This window comes from Babylonia areolata, chromosome 14, assembly GCF_041734735.1.
Source record: "Babylonia areolata isolate BAREFJ2019XMU chromosome 14, ASM4173473v1, whole genome shotgun sequence".
In the NCBI taxonomy this organism is placed as follows: domain Eukaryota; kingdom Metazoa; phylum Mollusca; class Gastropoda; order Neogastropoda; family Buccinidae; genus Babylonia; species Babylonia areolata.
The window spans coordinates 26,725,376-26,741,331 of record NC_134889.1 but is presented as its reverse complement, the minus strand read 5'-3'; the positions used below and the strand labels follow the sequence as shown (position 1 = coordinate 26,741,331).

Genomic DNA, 15,956 nt, shown 5'->3' with positions numbered 1-15,956 from the left:
ACGGGCATACACGTAAAAGCCCACTCGTGAACATACGAGTGAACGTGGGGGTTAACAGCCGACGAAACGAGGAAGAAGGAGAAGAATTAATGAGTTTTCTGTTTCAGTTTCTGAAGGGAGCGTCACTGCGATCGGACAAATACATATATATACAGGGCTTGTGTGCACGCACGCGTATATAATTGTGTACCTGTCAGAGCGGATTTCTTGAAGAGAAGTTTGTCTGAGAACACAACAAGAATGTTGCCATGGGTTCTTTTCCAGTGCGCTATGTGCGTGCTGCTCACAGGGACCTTGATTTGCGGTCCCATCCGAATGACTAGACGCTCAGTTTGATTTTCCGCTTTACCTCTCTCCATACGAACGGCGAAAGAGACGACGTTAACAGCGTTTCATCCCAATTACCATCATCAAAATATTGCAAGCAGAACGCTCTTATACTGAAGAGGTGAATGTTGACAAAGAATACCACAGTTCTGACGTCGGAAGCTAAAGGTTGGGTCATTCAGACACCCACTGGACATCCGAGGGGTCTGTGTAGAGGAGAAGAGAGGACTGGCCGTACTGAGTGAGTTAACTTTGGAGAAACAAGACCGGGATTCCACTTCAGGTTCTCATGGACACTTTATCGGCAGATGAAGAAGAAGTAAGAAGAAGAAGAAAAAGTAGAAGAAGAAGTAGAAAAAGAAGACACTGTATCGGCAGATGAAGAATATGAAGTAAGAAGAAGAAGAAGTAGAAGTAGAAGAAGACGAAGAAGAAGTAGACGAAGAAGAAAAAGAAGTAGAAGAAGAAGAAGAAGTAGAAGGTGAAGAAGAAAGAAGAAGAAGAAGTAGAAGAAGAGGAAGAAGAAGTAGAAGAAGTAGAAGTAGAAGAAGAAGAAAGAGTAGAAGAAGTAGAAGAAGAAGGTGAAGAAGAAAAAAAGAAGTAGAAGAAGAAGTAGAAGTAGTACAAGTAGAAAGAGTAGAAGAAGAAGAAGAAGTAGTAGTAGTAGTAGTAGTAGTAGTAGTAGTAGTAGTAGTAGTAGAAGAAGAAGTAGAAGAAGTAGATGAAGTAGAAGTAGAAGAAGAAAAAAAAGAAGAAGAAGAAGTAGAAGAAGAAGAAGAAGTAGAAGAAGATGAAGAAATAGACGAAGAAGAAGACGAAGAAGAAGTAGACGAAGAAGAAGAAGTAGAAGAAGAAGATAATGATAATGATAATGATGATGATGATAATGATAATGATGAACTCATAACAACGTGTACAGTGCAAAGAATTCATTTTTCTGTTGTAAATATTATTCGTTTTTCAAGCGGCCCTGCCAAAACTACTAGTCTTTTTTTGCTGAATGGGGTGCGTTTTCCAGGGGGAGGGACTGGAGAAAGTGCACACCGTGTCAGTCCTGTTAGACCCAAGCGGCAAAAGGTTCATCAGGGACAGAGGGGGCAACCAGACCTTTTCCCTGACCAGTGAGTTCCCACCTCCCCCCCCTGTGTGTGTGTGTGTGTGTGTGTGTGTGTGTGTGTATTGGATAGAAATAGAGAGTATGAGAGAGAGCATGTGTGTATGAGAGAATATAATATAATATGATATAATATAATATAATATAATATATATATATATATATATGTACGTGTGTGTGTGTGTGTGTGTGTGTGTGTGTGTTCATAAGTGAATGCATCTGTGTGTGTACACCAGTGTTGGTGTGAATGGGAGGGTAGGATGAGCTGCATGCAGTTATTTTTGTGGGGCGGGGGATGAGAGGGGTTCAGGGTGTATGCAGAGGTGAGATGGGGCACGCATACTCACACAGCAATACCTGTATAAGAAGCAGTCGAGGAAATCTTTGGTTGGGCAAGGGTATCTGAACTTCAGTTCTCATTCAAAACAAAAATCTGTTTTCCAACCCCACCCCCTCCACTCACATGCTTCGAACGATCCTTTGCAGACAAGGTTCTGGCCGAGGAACAGAAACAGGAAGTTCAGCTTGACCTTGACCTTCCGTCAGAGGTCATCCCTGACACCGAGAGCTGTACGGTCAGCGCCATGGGTGAGTAAGAAGCTGAGGGTGTCAGGCTTTCTTTTTAACACACACACACACACACGCATACACACACACATTTATATATGTATATATATAATTATATGATATAATTAATATAATATAATTATTATTATATATATATGTGTGTGTGTATAAGTATGTATGTATATATATATATATATATCTTTATACAGAGAGAGAGAAAAAAAAAGAAGCAGAAAGAGAGAGAGACAGAGACAGAGACAGAGATACTAAAGAGGAGAGAGGGGGAAGAGACATGAGAAAGAGAGAGAGAGAGAGAGAGGGAGAGAGAGAGAGAGAGAGAGAGAGAGAGAAACGCCGAGAGAGAGAGAGAGAGAGAGAGAGAGAGAGAGAGAGTGTACATTCACATAATGTTGTTACTTCCTAATGTCACCTCCCCTTACCTAAGCCTATTGCCCCGCCTGGGACACAGGCCGCGAACAAGCGCCAGTGCCTCCACTCCAGTTGGGGACAGGTCGTAGCACCAGAATTCCTAAATATATTTGTATCTGAAACCCTTTCTCTGATTAAAAAAAAAACACAATCAGAGGTGTATTCTCTGTGGTATCAGTCTTAAGTAATTTTATCATTCATCTGTAAAAAAAAAAGAAAAGAAAAAAAAGGGGGTAAAAAAAAAGAACCTTGGTCTAAAAGAGCACAATTTACGTCCTCCGCCAGGTGATCTTCTGGGACCGACAGTGCGTGGTGTAGTGGAAGGGGCTGAGGAGCTGCTGAGGCTGCCCACAGGGTGCGGGGAGCAGAACCTGATTTACCTGGGGCCCAACGTCTACACCCTCAGGTATCTCAAGGCTGTCGGGCGTCTGACCTCTTCCATTGAAAAAAAGGCCCGGGCTTTTATCCGGCAAGGTCAGTCAGCGTGGTCTGTTGTGGTGTGTGGTGTTGTGGTGTGTGTATGTTGTGTTTTGTGGTGTTGTGTTGTGGTCTGTTGTGGTGTGCAGTGGTGTGTGTTGTGTTGTGTGGTGTTGCGGTGTGTGGTGTGTGTTATGCTGTGGTGTGGTTTGTTGTGGTGTGGAGTGTTGTGTTGTAGTGTGGTGTGGTGTGGTGTAGTGTGTTGTGTTGTCTTGTGTTGTGGTGTGGAGTGTTGTGTGTGGTGTTGTGAGATGTGGTGTAGTGTGGCGTAGTTGGTTGTGTTGTGTTGTCTGGTGTTGTTTTGTGGTCTGTTGTGGTGTGCAGTGGTGTGTGTTGTGTGGTGTGGTGTGGTGTGGTGTGTTGTGTGGTGTGGTGTGGTGTGGTGTGGTGCGGTGTGGTGTGATGTGATGTGATCTGGTGTGATGTGATGTGGTGTAGTGTGGTGTGTTGTGTGTGGTGGTGGTGGTGGTTGTGATGGTATATATAATGTGGTGTGGTGTGTTGTGTGTGGTGGTGGTGGTGATGGTAGGTGGTGATGGTGGTATATATATAATGTGGTGTGGTGTGTTGTGTGTGGTGGTGATGGTAGTATACCATCACCAGGTAGTATACGATCACCACCACCACCACACACAACACACCACACCACATTATATATATATATATACCACCATCACCACCACCACACACACCACACCATATATATATATATATATGTGTGTGTGTGTGTGTGTGTGTGTGTGTGTGTGTGTGTGTGTTGGTGTCGGTGGTGGTGTGTTTCTTATCCTATGTCGAGTAATCCAGCATTCTTTCTTGATGGTTTTTGTCATGGTTGGCGTGTGCTTGGTATTTCTATGTTGACATAACCTACCAAACATTGGCATGGATTACAGGATCTTCAGCATGTATATTTGATCCCCCGCATGCGTTCTGGCTTGCAGAGTAAGGGGGTCCAGGCTCTAGGAGGTCTTTACATGTTGATATGCCACGTCATGATACAATTGTCTGCTAAAAAATGATTTTCAAAAGTACCATTTTAGCATAATTATTATTTTGACATCATTTTTACAGCTACGGGTTGTGCAGAAAAAAGATATATAAATGTTGTGATCTGTCATTGTGATGCATTTTTTTAATAGTCATTTTGACATCATCAGTCTGAAACTCACATAACTTAAGTGACTGGCAGAAAGCCTCAGTCTGACCTCATGATTGGGGTCCTGATGACGTCAGTCATTAGCATAACCTTGTAAAATACTACGTCACAGGACTCATGCGTCAGATGACGTTCAGAAAAGACGACGGGTCATTTGGAACTTGGCCACATGCGGAATCCAGCACGTGGTGAGTGAAAAGGAGAGGGAAATTCATTGTGTTAGTATCCTAAATTCTTGGGCCTGTTTCAACGGATAGGTTCGTTTGCTTTGCATTACAAACATCTAAGAAGTAAAATTTAGCGTGTAATCCACCTTCTACTGAAAAGGTAGGCTTAAATCAATGTGAAATGACCCTTATGGGGGGAGGTGTGTGTGTGTGTGTGTGTGTGTGTGTGTGTGTGTGTGTGTGTGTGTGTGTGTGTGGAGGGGGGGGGGAGGGGGAGATGGGTTGAGATAAGGATATGATGTTGAGAGAGGGAATAGTGTGCCCATGTGTATGTGTGTGGGGTTGGGGGAGGGTGCAGAAGGGGGGGGGGGGGGGCTTACTCTTCGTGGGGATGTTTTCATACATTCCATAGCTTCTTTCACTCATTCACTAATTCTTTGATTTTTGTGTGTGGGGGGGATGATATGATGGGATGTAATTTGCACTGCATTTAGCTCCGTTTCCCTGTTGTTGATGATTGATATTAATGAACATTGTGGATGTGATGGTGATGATGACGATCTTTGCTTTAGTTTTGGAGTGATTTGCTGCTGTTGCTGTTCAGTCATGTACTTATTTATTCATTTATATAGGCCTGTTTATGTTATTTTATATGATCGACATCACGAACGGGGTGAAAAAGCCCCGTATAAGAAGGAAAGTATTGTTTTCGATACTGTTCGAATCATTGAGTAACAGATACATACAAGATAGAAAATAGACAGAACGATAGACATCACTAACTGGGGTTGGAAAAAAAAAAAAGAAAAAAAAAGACCTCAGTACAAGAAATGAATTATCGTTTCAAAATATTGTTAGTTCGAATCGTTGACAGACTGACGTCTTGAATGACAGACAAACAGATAGATTGCAGAATACACAAACAGACAGACAGACTTCATGGCCTACTGATGGCTGGTTATCCCCTGGCTTTACTTTTATTTTTATTTTATTTTATTTTATTTAGATATTTATTTATGTTTAAAAAAAATGTTACTTTTTAACTTATTTATTTTATTTTACTTTATGTTATTTTATTATTTATTTATTTATTTTTATTTTATTATATATATATTTTTTTCCTTGATTTTTTTTCTCAAGGCCTGACTAAGCGCGTTGGGTTACGCTGCTGGTCATGCATCTGCTTGGCAGATGTGGTGTAGCGTATATGGATTTGACAGAACGCAGTGATGCCTCCTTGAGCTACTGATATTGATACTGATACTGATACTGTCCCCCTGGCCCCAGGCTGACGGCGTTCGCCATGAAGGTGCTGTGTCAGACCAACCAGTTCGTGCCCGTGGACATGAACGCCACGTGCGACACGCTCCACTGGCTCCGCATGCGCCAGCGCACGGACGGCTCCTTCATCGAGAACGTGTGGGTCACCCACAAGGAGATGCTGGTCTGTGCCAATGTTGTTTTATTTTATTTTATTTAATTTTATTGTTTGTCCCCATCCATGAGCTGCAATTTCTACGTTCATTTCCATCTGCACATGGGTTTTTATGTGAATGACTTAAAAAAAATCCAGCCTCGTTGGCAACCATACTCTATTTTATTTTGTTTTTATACTCTATTTTATTTTGTTTTGTTTTGATTTTTCTTTGTCCATGAGATGTGAGTTCCACGTTCATTTCCATCTACTAATGCGTTTTTATGTGTATGACTGGTTTTGTGTGTTTTTTTTAAAATAATTATTATTAAATCCAGCCACATAGGCAGCCATACTCCCATTTTCTGGGACCGTTCATGGTAGGTATGTTCGTGTTTCCATAACTGATCGATCAGTGGCATGGAGTTCGGGATCTTTAACGTGCGTATTTGATGTTTTGCGTGTGTGTGTGTGTGTGTGTGTGTGTGTGTGTGTGGAGGTTTGGGACACTTTGCAGGTCTGCACAAACGTTGACATTGGAGTTCCGAAAAAAAAAAAATCCATCCATGATCCGCTGGATGCAGACTGGATTCGAACCCACGGACCACAGGATTGAAAATCTAGTGCTGCAGTCACTGGGCTTGATCTGTTTGGGTGGACTGAACAATTGGTCAATGGGTGGAGAAATTGGTCTGGGTGGATGATTGAATGATATGGGTGGATGGATTCGTGTGTACGGATCGTTGAACTGATTGAACAGTGTCTGGACTGGTCGGTGCGACCGGTTTACGAGTAGTTTATGAATGTATGCGTTGTTCACGTGTGTGTACAAGTGTTTTCACCCCACTCAAACATCCTCCTGCTTATATATGTATCTTCATGTGGTGTGTGTGTGTGTGTGTGTGTGTGTGTGTGTGTGTGTGTGTGTGTGAGGTTGTGTTGGTTTGTGTTGTGTGTGTGTGTGTGCTTGTGTGCGTGTGTGTGTGTGTGTGAGGTTGTGTTGGTTTGTGTTGTGTGTGTGTGTGTGTTGGTTTGTGTTGTGTGTGTGTGTGTGTGTGTGTTTGTGTGTGTGTGAGTGTACGTTGGTTTGTGTTGTGTGTGTGTGTGTGTGTGTGTGTGTGCGCGTTGGTTTGTGTTGTGTGTGTGTGTGTGTGTGTGTGTGTGTGTGTGTGTGTGTGTGTGTGTTGGTTTGTGTTGTGTGTGTGTGTGTGTGTGTGTGTGTGTGTGTGTGTGTGCACTTCATTATACATTTATTTGAATGTGTGTGTGTGTGTGTGTTTGTACGTGTGTGCGTGCCTGTCTGTGTGAGGTGTGGGTGTTCTGTGTTTGTGTGTATGTGCATACGCGTGCATATATATATATATATATATGCGTGTGTGCGTGTTTGTGTGTGTGAGTGTGTGTATGTGTGCATTTTCGTGTGTGTGTGTGTGTGTGTGTGTGTGTGTGTGTGTGTGTGTGTGTGTGTGTGTGTGTGTGTGTGTGTGTGTGTGTGTGCAGGGAGGAGTGAACGGAGACATGTCGGTGACGGCCTTTGTGCTCATCACACTACTGGAGTGCCCGTGCATGGAACAGGTAAGCCCTTTACGAACCTCCAACCTGGCCACACAGGTGTATCCCTGCTGCTGTGCACTATGGAGTGCTGTTTTCGCTGTTTTGAGGAAGGTTTTGATTGATTGAATTGATTGATTGATTGATGTGGATAGTTATATAGCGCCTATCCTCGGTCGGAGACCAAGCTCTAAGCGCTTTAGAAACACAGGGTCATTTACTCAACAGGCTGCCTACCTGGGTAGAGTTGACTGACGGCTGCCATTGGGCGCTCATCATTCGTTTCCTGTGTCGTTCAATCATATTTCAGGCACGCACACATACACACTCAGACAAACATGTAACATTTTACGTGTATGACCGTTTTTGTTTATATACCCCACCATGTAGGCAACCATACTCCGTTTTCGGGCGGGGGGGGGGGGGTGCATGCTGAGTATATTTCTTGTTTCCATAACCCACCAAACGCTGATAAAGATTACAGGATCTTTAACGTGCGTATTTGATCTTCTGCGTGCGTATACACACGAAGGGGGTTCAGGCACTGTCAGGTCTGCACATATGTTGACCTGGGAGATCGGAAAAATCTCCACTCTTCACCCACCAGGCGACACCGAGATTCGAACCCCGGACCCTCAGATTGAAAGTCCGACGCTTTTAACCATTCAGCTATTGGGCCCGTAAGGTGCGGGTAAGCTGACCCTAGATTCCCAGGGTACGAACAGGCCTCCTCCCAAGTAAACGATGAGCGGTCAAGAAAAAAAAACAACTGTCTTGACCATTGCTGGGTTCAAACGATGGACCCCAGTTTCATACTGCTTTGCTGGATGATTTGTGTATGGTTTTGTATGCTATCTTAGAGTCTGTTCTTGATCTGTGAAATGAGTTGACCATTCTGTGTTTTGTTCTGTTTGATCCATTATACATTTATTTGAATGTGTGTGTGAGTGTTTGTGCGTGCGTGCGTGCGTGCGCGCGTGCGTGCGTGTGTGTGTGTGGTGTGCGTGTTCTGTGTTTGTGTGTATGTGCATTCGCGTGCGTATACACATGACGCAACATCTAGACTTGTCGTTTCTCTCATTCTCTCTCGCCTTGACTACTGTAACTCTCTATTGTCTCTGGTTTGCCTGCTTCATCCATTCAGTCTCAGCGCATACAAAACTCTGCTGCCCGACTCGTCCTCAGAAAGAAAAGATCTGAGCACATCACTCCTCTTTTGCAACATCTCCACTGGCTCCCTGTCTCACACCGAATAAAGTACAAGATCAGCACTCTATGTTATAGATGTATTCACAAAATTGCCCCTTCCTATCTCTGCGGCTGCCTTCACCTCTACACTCCATCTCCCTCACTACGATCGGCTTCGGATCCACTCTGTTTACGCATACCCAGATTCAAACACTCGACTGTTGGCCGTCGTTCTTTCTCTGTCTCTGGACCTTGCAATTGGAATGAACTTCCTCTTTCGCTTCATCAACCCACCTCTTCCCAAAATAGCCTCCCTTCCCTGCCTCTTCCTTGTCTTTAGTTTCTCCAGTTTTAGAATTATGCGTGCGTGTGAATGACTGGTGCAAAAGCGCTTTGATTTGTCTCTGCACAAGATTCAGCGCTATATAAATATTATTATTATTATTATTATTATTATTATGATCCCTACCTAGAATTATAGATATATGTTATCAGCTAGGTCTGGTCTGTTCAATTCTACTTTATATTTTATTCTGTTCTGTTCAATTGTCCTTCTGTCGTGTTGTAGTGAATGACTTAGAACTGGGATTCCATGATCGATGTTGTGATGCCTTTATCTCAAGTAAGCGCGAACCTGCGACATGTATGTAAATGTGGAAAGGAGTGTAGACAGCATGGTGTGTGTGTGTGTGTGTGTGTGTGTGTGTGTGTGTGCGCGCGCGCGTGCATGCTTGTGGTGTGTGTGTATATGTATGAGTGTGCGCGTGAGTGTGTTTAACTCTATGTCTGTGTGTGTGTGTGTGTGGCCCAGAACCGTGCGGACATGATCAGCAAGGCAGTTCGGTACCTGGAGCACCGGCTGGAGGAGAGGCAGAGGCCGCTGACGGCCGCCATCACGGCCTACGCCCTGGCCCTGTCCGGCAGCGAGTGGTCCCGCGAGTTCAACATGAAGCTCATGGATCACGTGCACACGGACCCTCAAGGTCAGGGGGGTCTATGGGGTGCTGGTGATGGCGGCTGATGGTGATAACTGATGATGAGGATGAGGATGGATGGATGGATTTAACTGATTGATGAGGATGGATGGAAGGATTGATGATGATGATGATGACGGATGATGATGATAATGTATGGATGGGTGGATATCTTTATCTCAGTTTTTCTCTCTCTCTCTCTCTCTCTTTTTTTGCAGGCTTGAAGTACTGGGGCTATGCGGAAGAAGAGCACTTTGACCAGCACACCAAGCCATACTGGTACGCCAAGAAACCCGGGGCGCTGTCTGTGGAGACCACAGCTTACGCACTGCTGACGCAGCTGACGCTGAATGACGTCACGGCCAGCAACCCCATCGTGGCCTGGCTCCTGAAGCAGAGGGAGGAACATGGGTCTTTTGTGTCCACCCAGGTGGGTGAGGGTGATTAGCATGGGTCTTTTGTGTCCACCCAGGTAACTGGTTAGCATGGGTCTTTTGTGTCCACCCAGGTGGGTGAGGGTGGTTAGCATGGGTCTTTTGTGTCCACCCAGGTGGGTGAGGGTGGTTAGCATGGGTCTTTTGTGTCTACCCAGGTGGGTTAGGGTGGTTAGCATGGGTCTTTTGTGTCCACCCAGGTGGGTCAGGGTGGTTAGCATGGGTCTTTTGTGTCCACCCAGGTGGGTGAGGGTGATTAGCATGGGTCTTTTGTGTCCACCCAAGTGGGTGAGGGTGGTGTTAGCATGGGTCTTAGCATGGGTCTTTTGTGTCCACCCAGGTGGGTGAGGGTGGTTAGCATGGGTCTTTTGTGTCCACCCAGGTGGGTGAGGGTGGTTAGCATGGGTCTTTTGTGTCCACCCAGGTGGGTCATGGTGGTGTTAGCATGGGTCTTTTGTGTCCACCCAGGTAGGTGAGGTGGTTAGCATGGGTCTTTTGTGTCCACCCAGGTGGGTCATGGTGGCGTTAGCATGGATCTTTTGTGTCCACCCAGGTGTTTCTGCGGTTAGCATGGGTCTTTTGTGTCCACCCAGGTAGGTTAGGGGAATAAAGTTGAAGGGGCACAGACGAGAGAGAGAAAAAAGAGGAAAGGAGCAGAGAGATGAGAAGAGAGATGATGAGGAGAGATGAGAAGAGAGATGAGAGAGAGACACACACACACACCACACACACACCCCAGACTCCACACACACCACACCACACTACACACACTCACACACACAACACAGAGGTACACACACACACACTCACACACACACACACACTCACACACACAGACGCACACACACACACACTCACACACTCACACACACACACACACACACACACACACACACATGCACGCATGCATTCTCTGAGAGCTAGAGCAAATGAGCAAAAAGAAGACAAACAAAATTCATTACTGTTACACTGTGAAGCCCATAACTCAGAACTTAGAACTCAGTACTCAGAACTGTTTTAATGTAAGGCCACCGACCTGTGTAAATTTGGATGCACGTGTTGTACACACACGCATTTGAAAACCAAACCTTTATTTGGATGTGTGTGTGTGTGTGTGTGTGTGTGTGTGTGTGTGTGTGTGTGTGTGTGTTTGAGAGAGAGAGAGAGAGAGAGAGATTAATTCTTCACTCTCTCAGCGCATATCAGTCATCCTATTGACTCTCACGCCCCCTACCTCCCCCTGTTCTTATAATTTTTTTGGTTGTTATTTAGCTTTGATGTTGGAATTCCTTAAATAAAACATTATAAAATTCTTCTTCTTCTCAGTATTACTACTAAATACCACTGTGATGATGATGGTAATGATTATTGTTAATATTATGCTATTATTTTATCATCATCATTTTTGATCACTCTTCTTCTTGTTTATATTATAATGATATGATAATAGAAATTTAAAAAAAAGGATGATGATAATAATAGTAATAATGATTATTCTTATCCTTATTATGATTATTGTGATTATGCTCATTATGCCTATGATGATAATATCATTATCAATTACTATAATTATTGTTATGACACTGACAGGACACAGTGATCGGTCTTCAAGCGCTGTCTGAGTACAGCATCAAGTCTTTCTCCGCCATCTTGGACATGACATGTCACGTGAGGTCAGAGGTCGACGAACAGTTTCAGAAAACCTTCTCCCTCACCAGGGAAGACGCCCTGGTCTTGAAGTCCGTGCCCAAGGTGTGTGTGTGTGTGTGTTTGCGTGCGTGCGTGCATGTGTGTGTGCATGTATGCGTGGGCGGGCGTGTGTTATGTGTGTGTAGGTGTGTGTGTTTGTGTGTGTGTGTGTGTGTGCGTGCGTGCTTGAGTGCTGTGTGTGTGTGTGTGCGTAAGTGCGTGTGAATGTGTGTGTTCGTTTGTGTGTATGTGTGTGTGTGTGTGTGTGTGTGTGTGTATGTGTTCGTTTGTGTGTGCGTGCCTGCGTGTGTGTGTGTGTGTGTGTGTGTGTGTGTGTGTGTGTGTGTGGTTGTGTGTGTGTGTGTGTGTGTGTGTGTGCCACAGAGAGAGAGAGAGAGAGAGAGGGAGAGAGAGAAATGGGATCAATCAAAACTTATGTGCAAAATTTACACAGGTGTGTGTGTGTGTGTGTGTGTGTGTGCTTGTGTGCGTGCGTGCGTGCACGCAGGTGTGTTTGTGTGTGTGTGTGTGTGTGTGTGTGTGCGTGCGAGCGCGCGAGCGCGCGCGCGCGTGTGTGTTTGTGCACATCTATTTCCTTTAAAGAATGGTAAAAAAATCACACAGTTGATTGTGGTGGCGCCTTCTTGAGAACTGGAATCACTACTACTACTACTACTACTACTACTACTACCACTACTACTACCACAACCACCACCACCACAATCACCCCCACCACCACTACTACTACTACTACCACTACTACTACCACAACCACCACCACCACAATCACCACCACTACTACAACAACCACCACCTCTACTACTACCACCACTGCACCACCACTACTACTGCTGCTGCTGCTACTGTTGCTACCATGACTACTGCTATTGTAACAACAACAGCAGCAGCACCACCACCGCCACCACCACCACCAACAACAGTAATATTACTAATACTACTACTATTGATATTAATGATAGTAAATGATAATAATAAGAATAAGAATGATAATGATGATAATGATAATAATAATAATAGATAACGATAACAGCAAATCAGATTCAGAATCAGAATCAGAACAACTTAATTATCTCAAGTCTGTGGTACAGATTACAAGCAGACAGTAAAATTTGGCGCAAATACGAATATAACAAAATTGCAGTCAGCAAATTCATAGCAAACCAAGTCACACACACACACACACACACACACACACACACACACACATACACAGACACACACGAAAAAAAGAAAAAGAAAAGAAATAAAAGTAAAAATAAAGAGTGGGTGGAATGAGGGGGTTGGGGGGAGGGTCTTTCCACCAACAGACACACACAATGATAACACTAAACCAACATCATCACCACCACCAACAACAACAACAACAGGTGCCCACGGGAGGCAAGCTGCTGTTCGAGGCGTCCGGAACGGGCGTGGGCGTGATGCACGTGGATGTCCGCTTCAACGTGCCTCACGACGACAACGTCTGCCGCTTTGACCTGACCGTCACCTCCCGCCGGCTGTCCGAACTGCTGCGGCACTTCTTTTGGCTTCCTCAGCGGTCAGTAATCAGGGGTGGTGGTGGTGGTGGGGGTGGTGGGGGGGGGGGGGGGGTGGGGGGGGGGGTTGGTCTTTTGTGTCCACTCTGGAGGGGTTAGGGTGAGGGGTTAAACATGGGTCTTTTGAGTCCACCCAGGTGGGTAAGGGTGAGGGGTTAGAATGTGTGTGTGTGTGTGTGTGTGTGTGTGTGTGTGTGTGTGTGTGTGTGATGAAGGCTGTCGTTGTGGTGGTGGTGATGATGGTGGATGTGACAGTGGCTGCTGTGGTGGTGGGCGTGGGCGGTGACACGTTGGGTAGCTGGGGATAATGATGATGGTAGTCGTAGTGTTGTTCATCTTGAGGGAAGTCTTGATGATGATGGTGAGGATGAAAAAGAAAAAAAAAATCAGCAACAGTAGCGGTCGTGGTTTGGACGGTGAATCAGAAAGTGACAATTGTCTACAAGCCAGTAAACAGTAAACTCCCGTATATGTCCGCTGATGGTGATAGTGACGAGGATGTTGTTGATGACGTTTCTAATGGAGGTGGTGGAAATAGTTGTAAAGGTGGTGACTTCAGTGACGTGGTTATGTTGATGACTGTGACTGCAGCGACAATGGCGATGACTGATGTGTTAACTCACTCAGTACGGCCAGTCCTCTCTTCTCCTCTACACAGACCCCTCGGATGTCCAGTGGGTGTCTGAATGACCCAACCTTTAGCTTCCGTCGTCAGAATTGTGGTATTCTTTGTCAACATTCACGTCTTCAGTATAAGAGCTTTCCGCTTGCAATATTTTGATGATGGTAATTGGGGTGAAACACTGTTAACGTCGTCTCTTTCGCCGTTCGTATGGAGAGAGTTAAAATAGTAATCAGTCTTTGCAGTTGTGTCTTTGGCAGTCACATGACATCTGATTTGACATATAATTTATTTCGGAAAAGAATGGAACTACTTCTGTTGTTGTCGATGACGCCATGACCATCTCTTATGTCGTCTTTAACATCATATTCACTGTCATCGTCGTCATGATGATGGTGATGATGATTTTGATGATGATCTTGGTGATGATTATCGTCATCATCACTGTCTCATAAGTCCAACTTCTATTATATATTGCATCACCCTTTTGGATATCAGACCCCAGTTATTACTTTGTAGTTGTAGTTTTTGCAGCAGGAGCAGTGCCATATACACTTTTATTGTTGTTGTTGCTATGCGCATGTCATCTGCACGACATTTGTAACATGAATATTTATTTTTTCTTTCCAACATCATCACCCAAACTGTTTTCGTCATCGTCATTATCATCGTTTGTTTACCATCACTATTCTCAGTCAAAAGCTTGTCGTTTCATGTATTCATTTTAGCATTCTGCTTCATTGTTTACTTGTCTGTTTCACAGACTCTTCTTCTTCTGCGTTCACTCGTATGCACACGAGTGGGCTTTTACGTGTATGACCGTTATTACCCCGCCATGTAGGCAGCCATACTCCGTTTTCGGGGGTGTGCATGCTGGGTATGTTCTTGTTTCCATAACCCACCAAATGCTGACATGGATTACAGGATCTTTAACGTGCGTATTTGATCTTCTGCTTGCATATACACACGAAGGGGGTTCAGGCACTAGCAGGTCTGCACATATGTTGACCTGGGAGATCGTAAAAATCTCCACCCTTTACCCACCAGGCGCCGTCACCGTGATTCGAACCCGGGACCCTCAGATTGACAGTCCAACGCTTTAACCACTCGGCTATTGCGCCCGTCTGTTTCACAGACTTTTTTTTGTTGTTGTTGTCGATGGTTCGGTTGGCTGAGCGAATATATGACTGCCGTAACTGACTGCGTGTTTGACCTGTTGAGTGATCTGTACGTCATCTGATTAATTTACCAACTAACTGGTTCGGTTTGTTGACGTATTCCTGATTCATCTGACCGATTAACTGACTGACTTGTTTGTTGACTGATCTGTAAAGTATCTGACTGATTTACTGAGTGAATGTTTGATTTGTTAACTCATCTCTGAGTTGTCTGACCGAGCAACTGACAGACTGGTTTGACTGATCTTGTGTTATCTGACTGACTGTTTTGTTGACTTATTAACCGACTGAATGTTGGGTTTGTTGGCTGATCAGAAAGTTATCTGGTTGATCAACTGACTGTCTTGTTTACTGATCTGAAAGGTATCTTGTTGATCAAATGACTGGTTTGTTAACTGAGCTGAAAGTTATCTGGTTGATCAACTGAATGGTTTGTTAACTGAGCTGAAAGTTATCTGGTTGATCAACTGAATGGCTTGTTAACTGAGCTGAAAGTACTCTGCTGGATTAACTAACTGGCTTGTTGACTGATCTGAAACTAACTGACTGGTTTGTTGACCGCTCTGAAAGTTAACTGACTGGCTTGTTGACTGCTCTGAAAGTTAACAGACTGGCTTGTTGACTGCTCTGAAAGTTAATTGACTGGCTTGTTGACTGATCCGTAAGCTGACTGGCTTGTTGACTGCTCTGAAAGCTAACTGACTGGCTTGTTGACTGCTCTGAAAGAGTACTGACTGGCTTGTTGACTGATCTGAAAGTACTCTGCTAGATTAACTGACTGGCTTGTTGACTGATCTGAAAGCTAACTGACTGGCTTTTGACTGATCTGAAAGCTAATTGACTGGCTTGTTGACTGACCTGAAAGCTAACTGACTGGTAAACTGACTGACTGGCTTGTTGACTGATCTGTAAGCTAACTGACTGACTGATCTAAAAGCTAACTGACTGGCTTGTTGACTGATACGTTAGCTAACTGACTTGCTTGTTGACTGCTCTGAAAGCTAACTAATTGGCTTGTTGACTGATCTAAAAGCTAACTGACAGACTGATCTGAAAGCTGACTGACTGGCTTGTTGACTGATCTGAAAGCTAACTGACTGGCTTGTTGAC

The 15,956-nt window shown here is 44.5% G+C and overlaps 1 protein-coding gene across 1 annotated transcript in view; it reads left to right on the top strand.

Annotated features, from left to right (window-relative positions):
• The window catches only part of LOC143289959 (complement C3-like), a 75,970-nt gene that overhangs the window by 42,746 nt on the left and 17,268 nt on the right, over positions 1 to 15,956 (top strand). The window contains exons 21-30 of the mRNA XM_076599228.1: positions 1,346 to 1,448; positions 1,928 to 2,029; positions 2,723 to 2,911; positions 4,183 to 4,258; positions 5,525 to 5,681; positions 7,152 to 7,226; positions 9,202 to 9,373; positions 9,583 to 9,794; positions 11,389 to 11,550; positions 12,876 to 13,048. Of these exons, the coding sequence (XP_076455343.1) occupies positions 1,346 to 1,448; positions 1,928 to 2,029; positions 2,723 to 2,911; positions 4,183 to 4,258; positions 5,525 to 5,681; positions 7,152 to 7,226; positions 9,202 to 9,373; positions 9,583 to 9,794; positions 11,389 to 11,550; positions 12,876 to 13,048 (1,421 nt within the window). The remainder of the gene's footprint in view (positions 1 to 1,345; positions 1,449 to 1,927; positions 2,030 to 2,722; positions 2,912 to 4,182; positions 4,259 to 5,524; positions 5,682 to 7,151; positions 7,227 to 9,201; positions 9,374 to 9,582; positions 9,795 to 11,388; positions 11,551 to 12,875; positions 13,049 to 15,956) is intronic.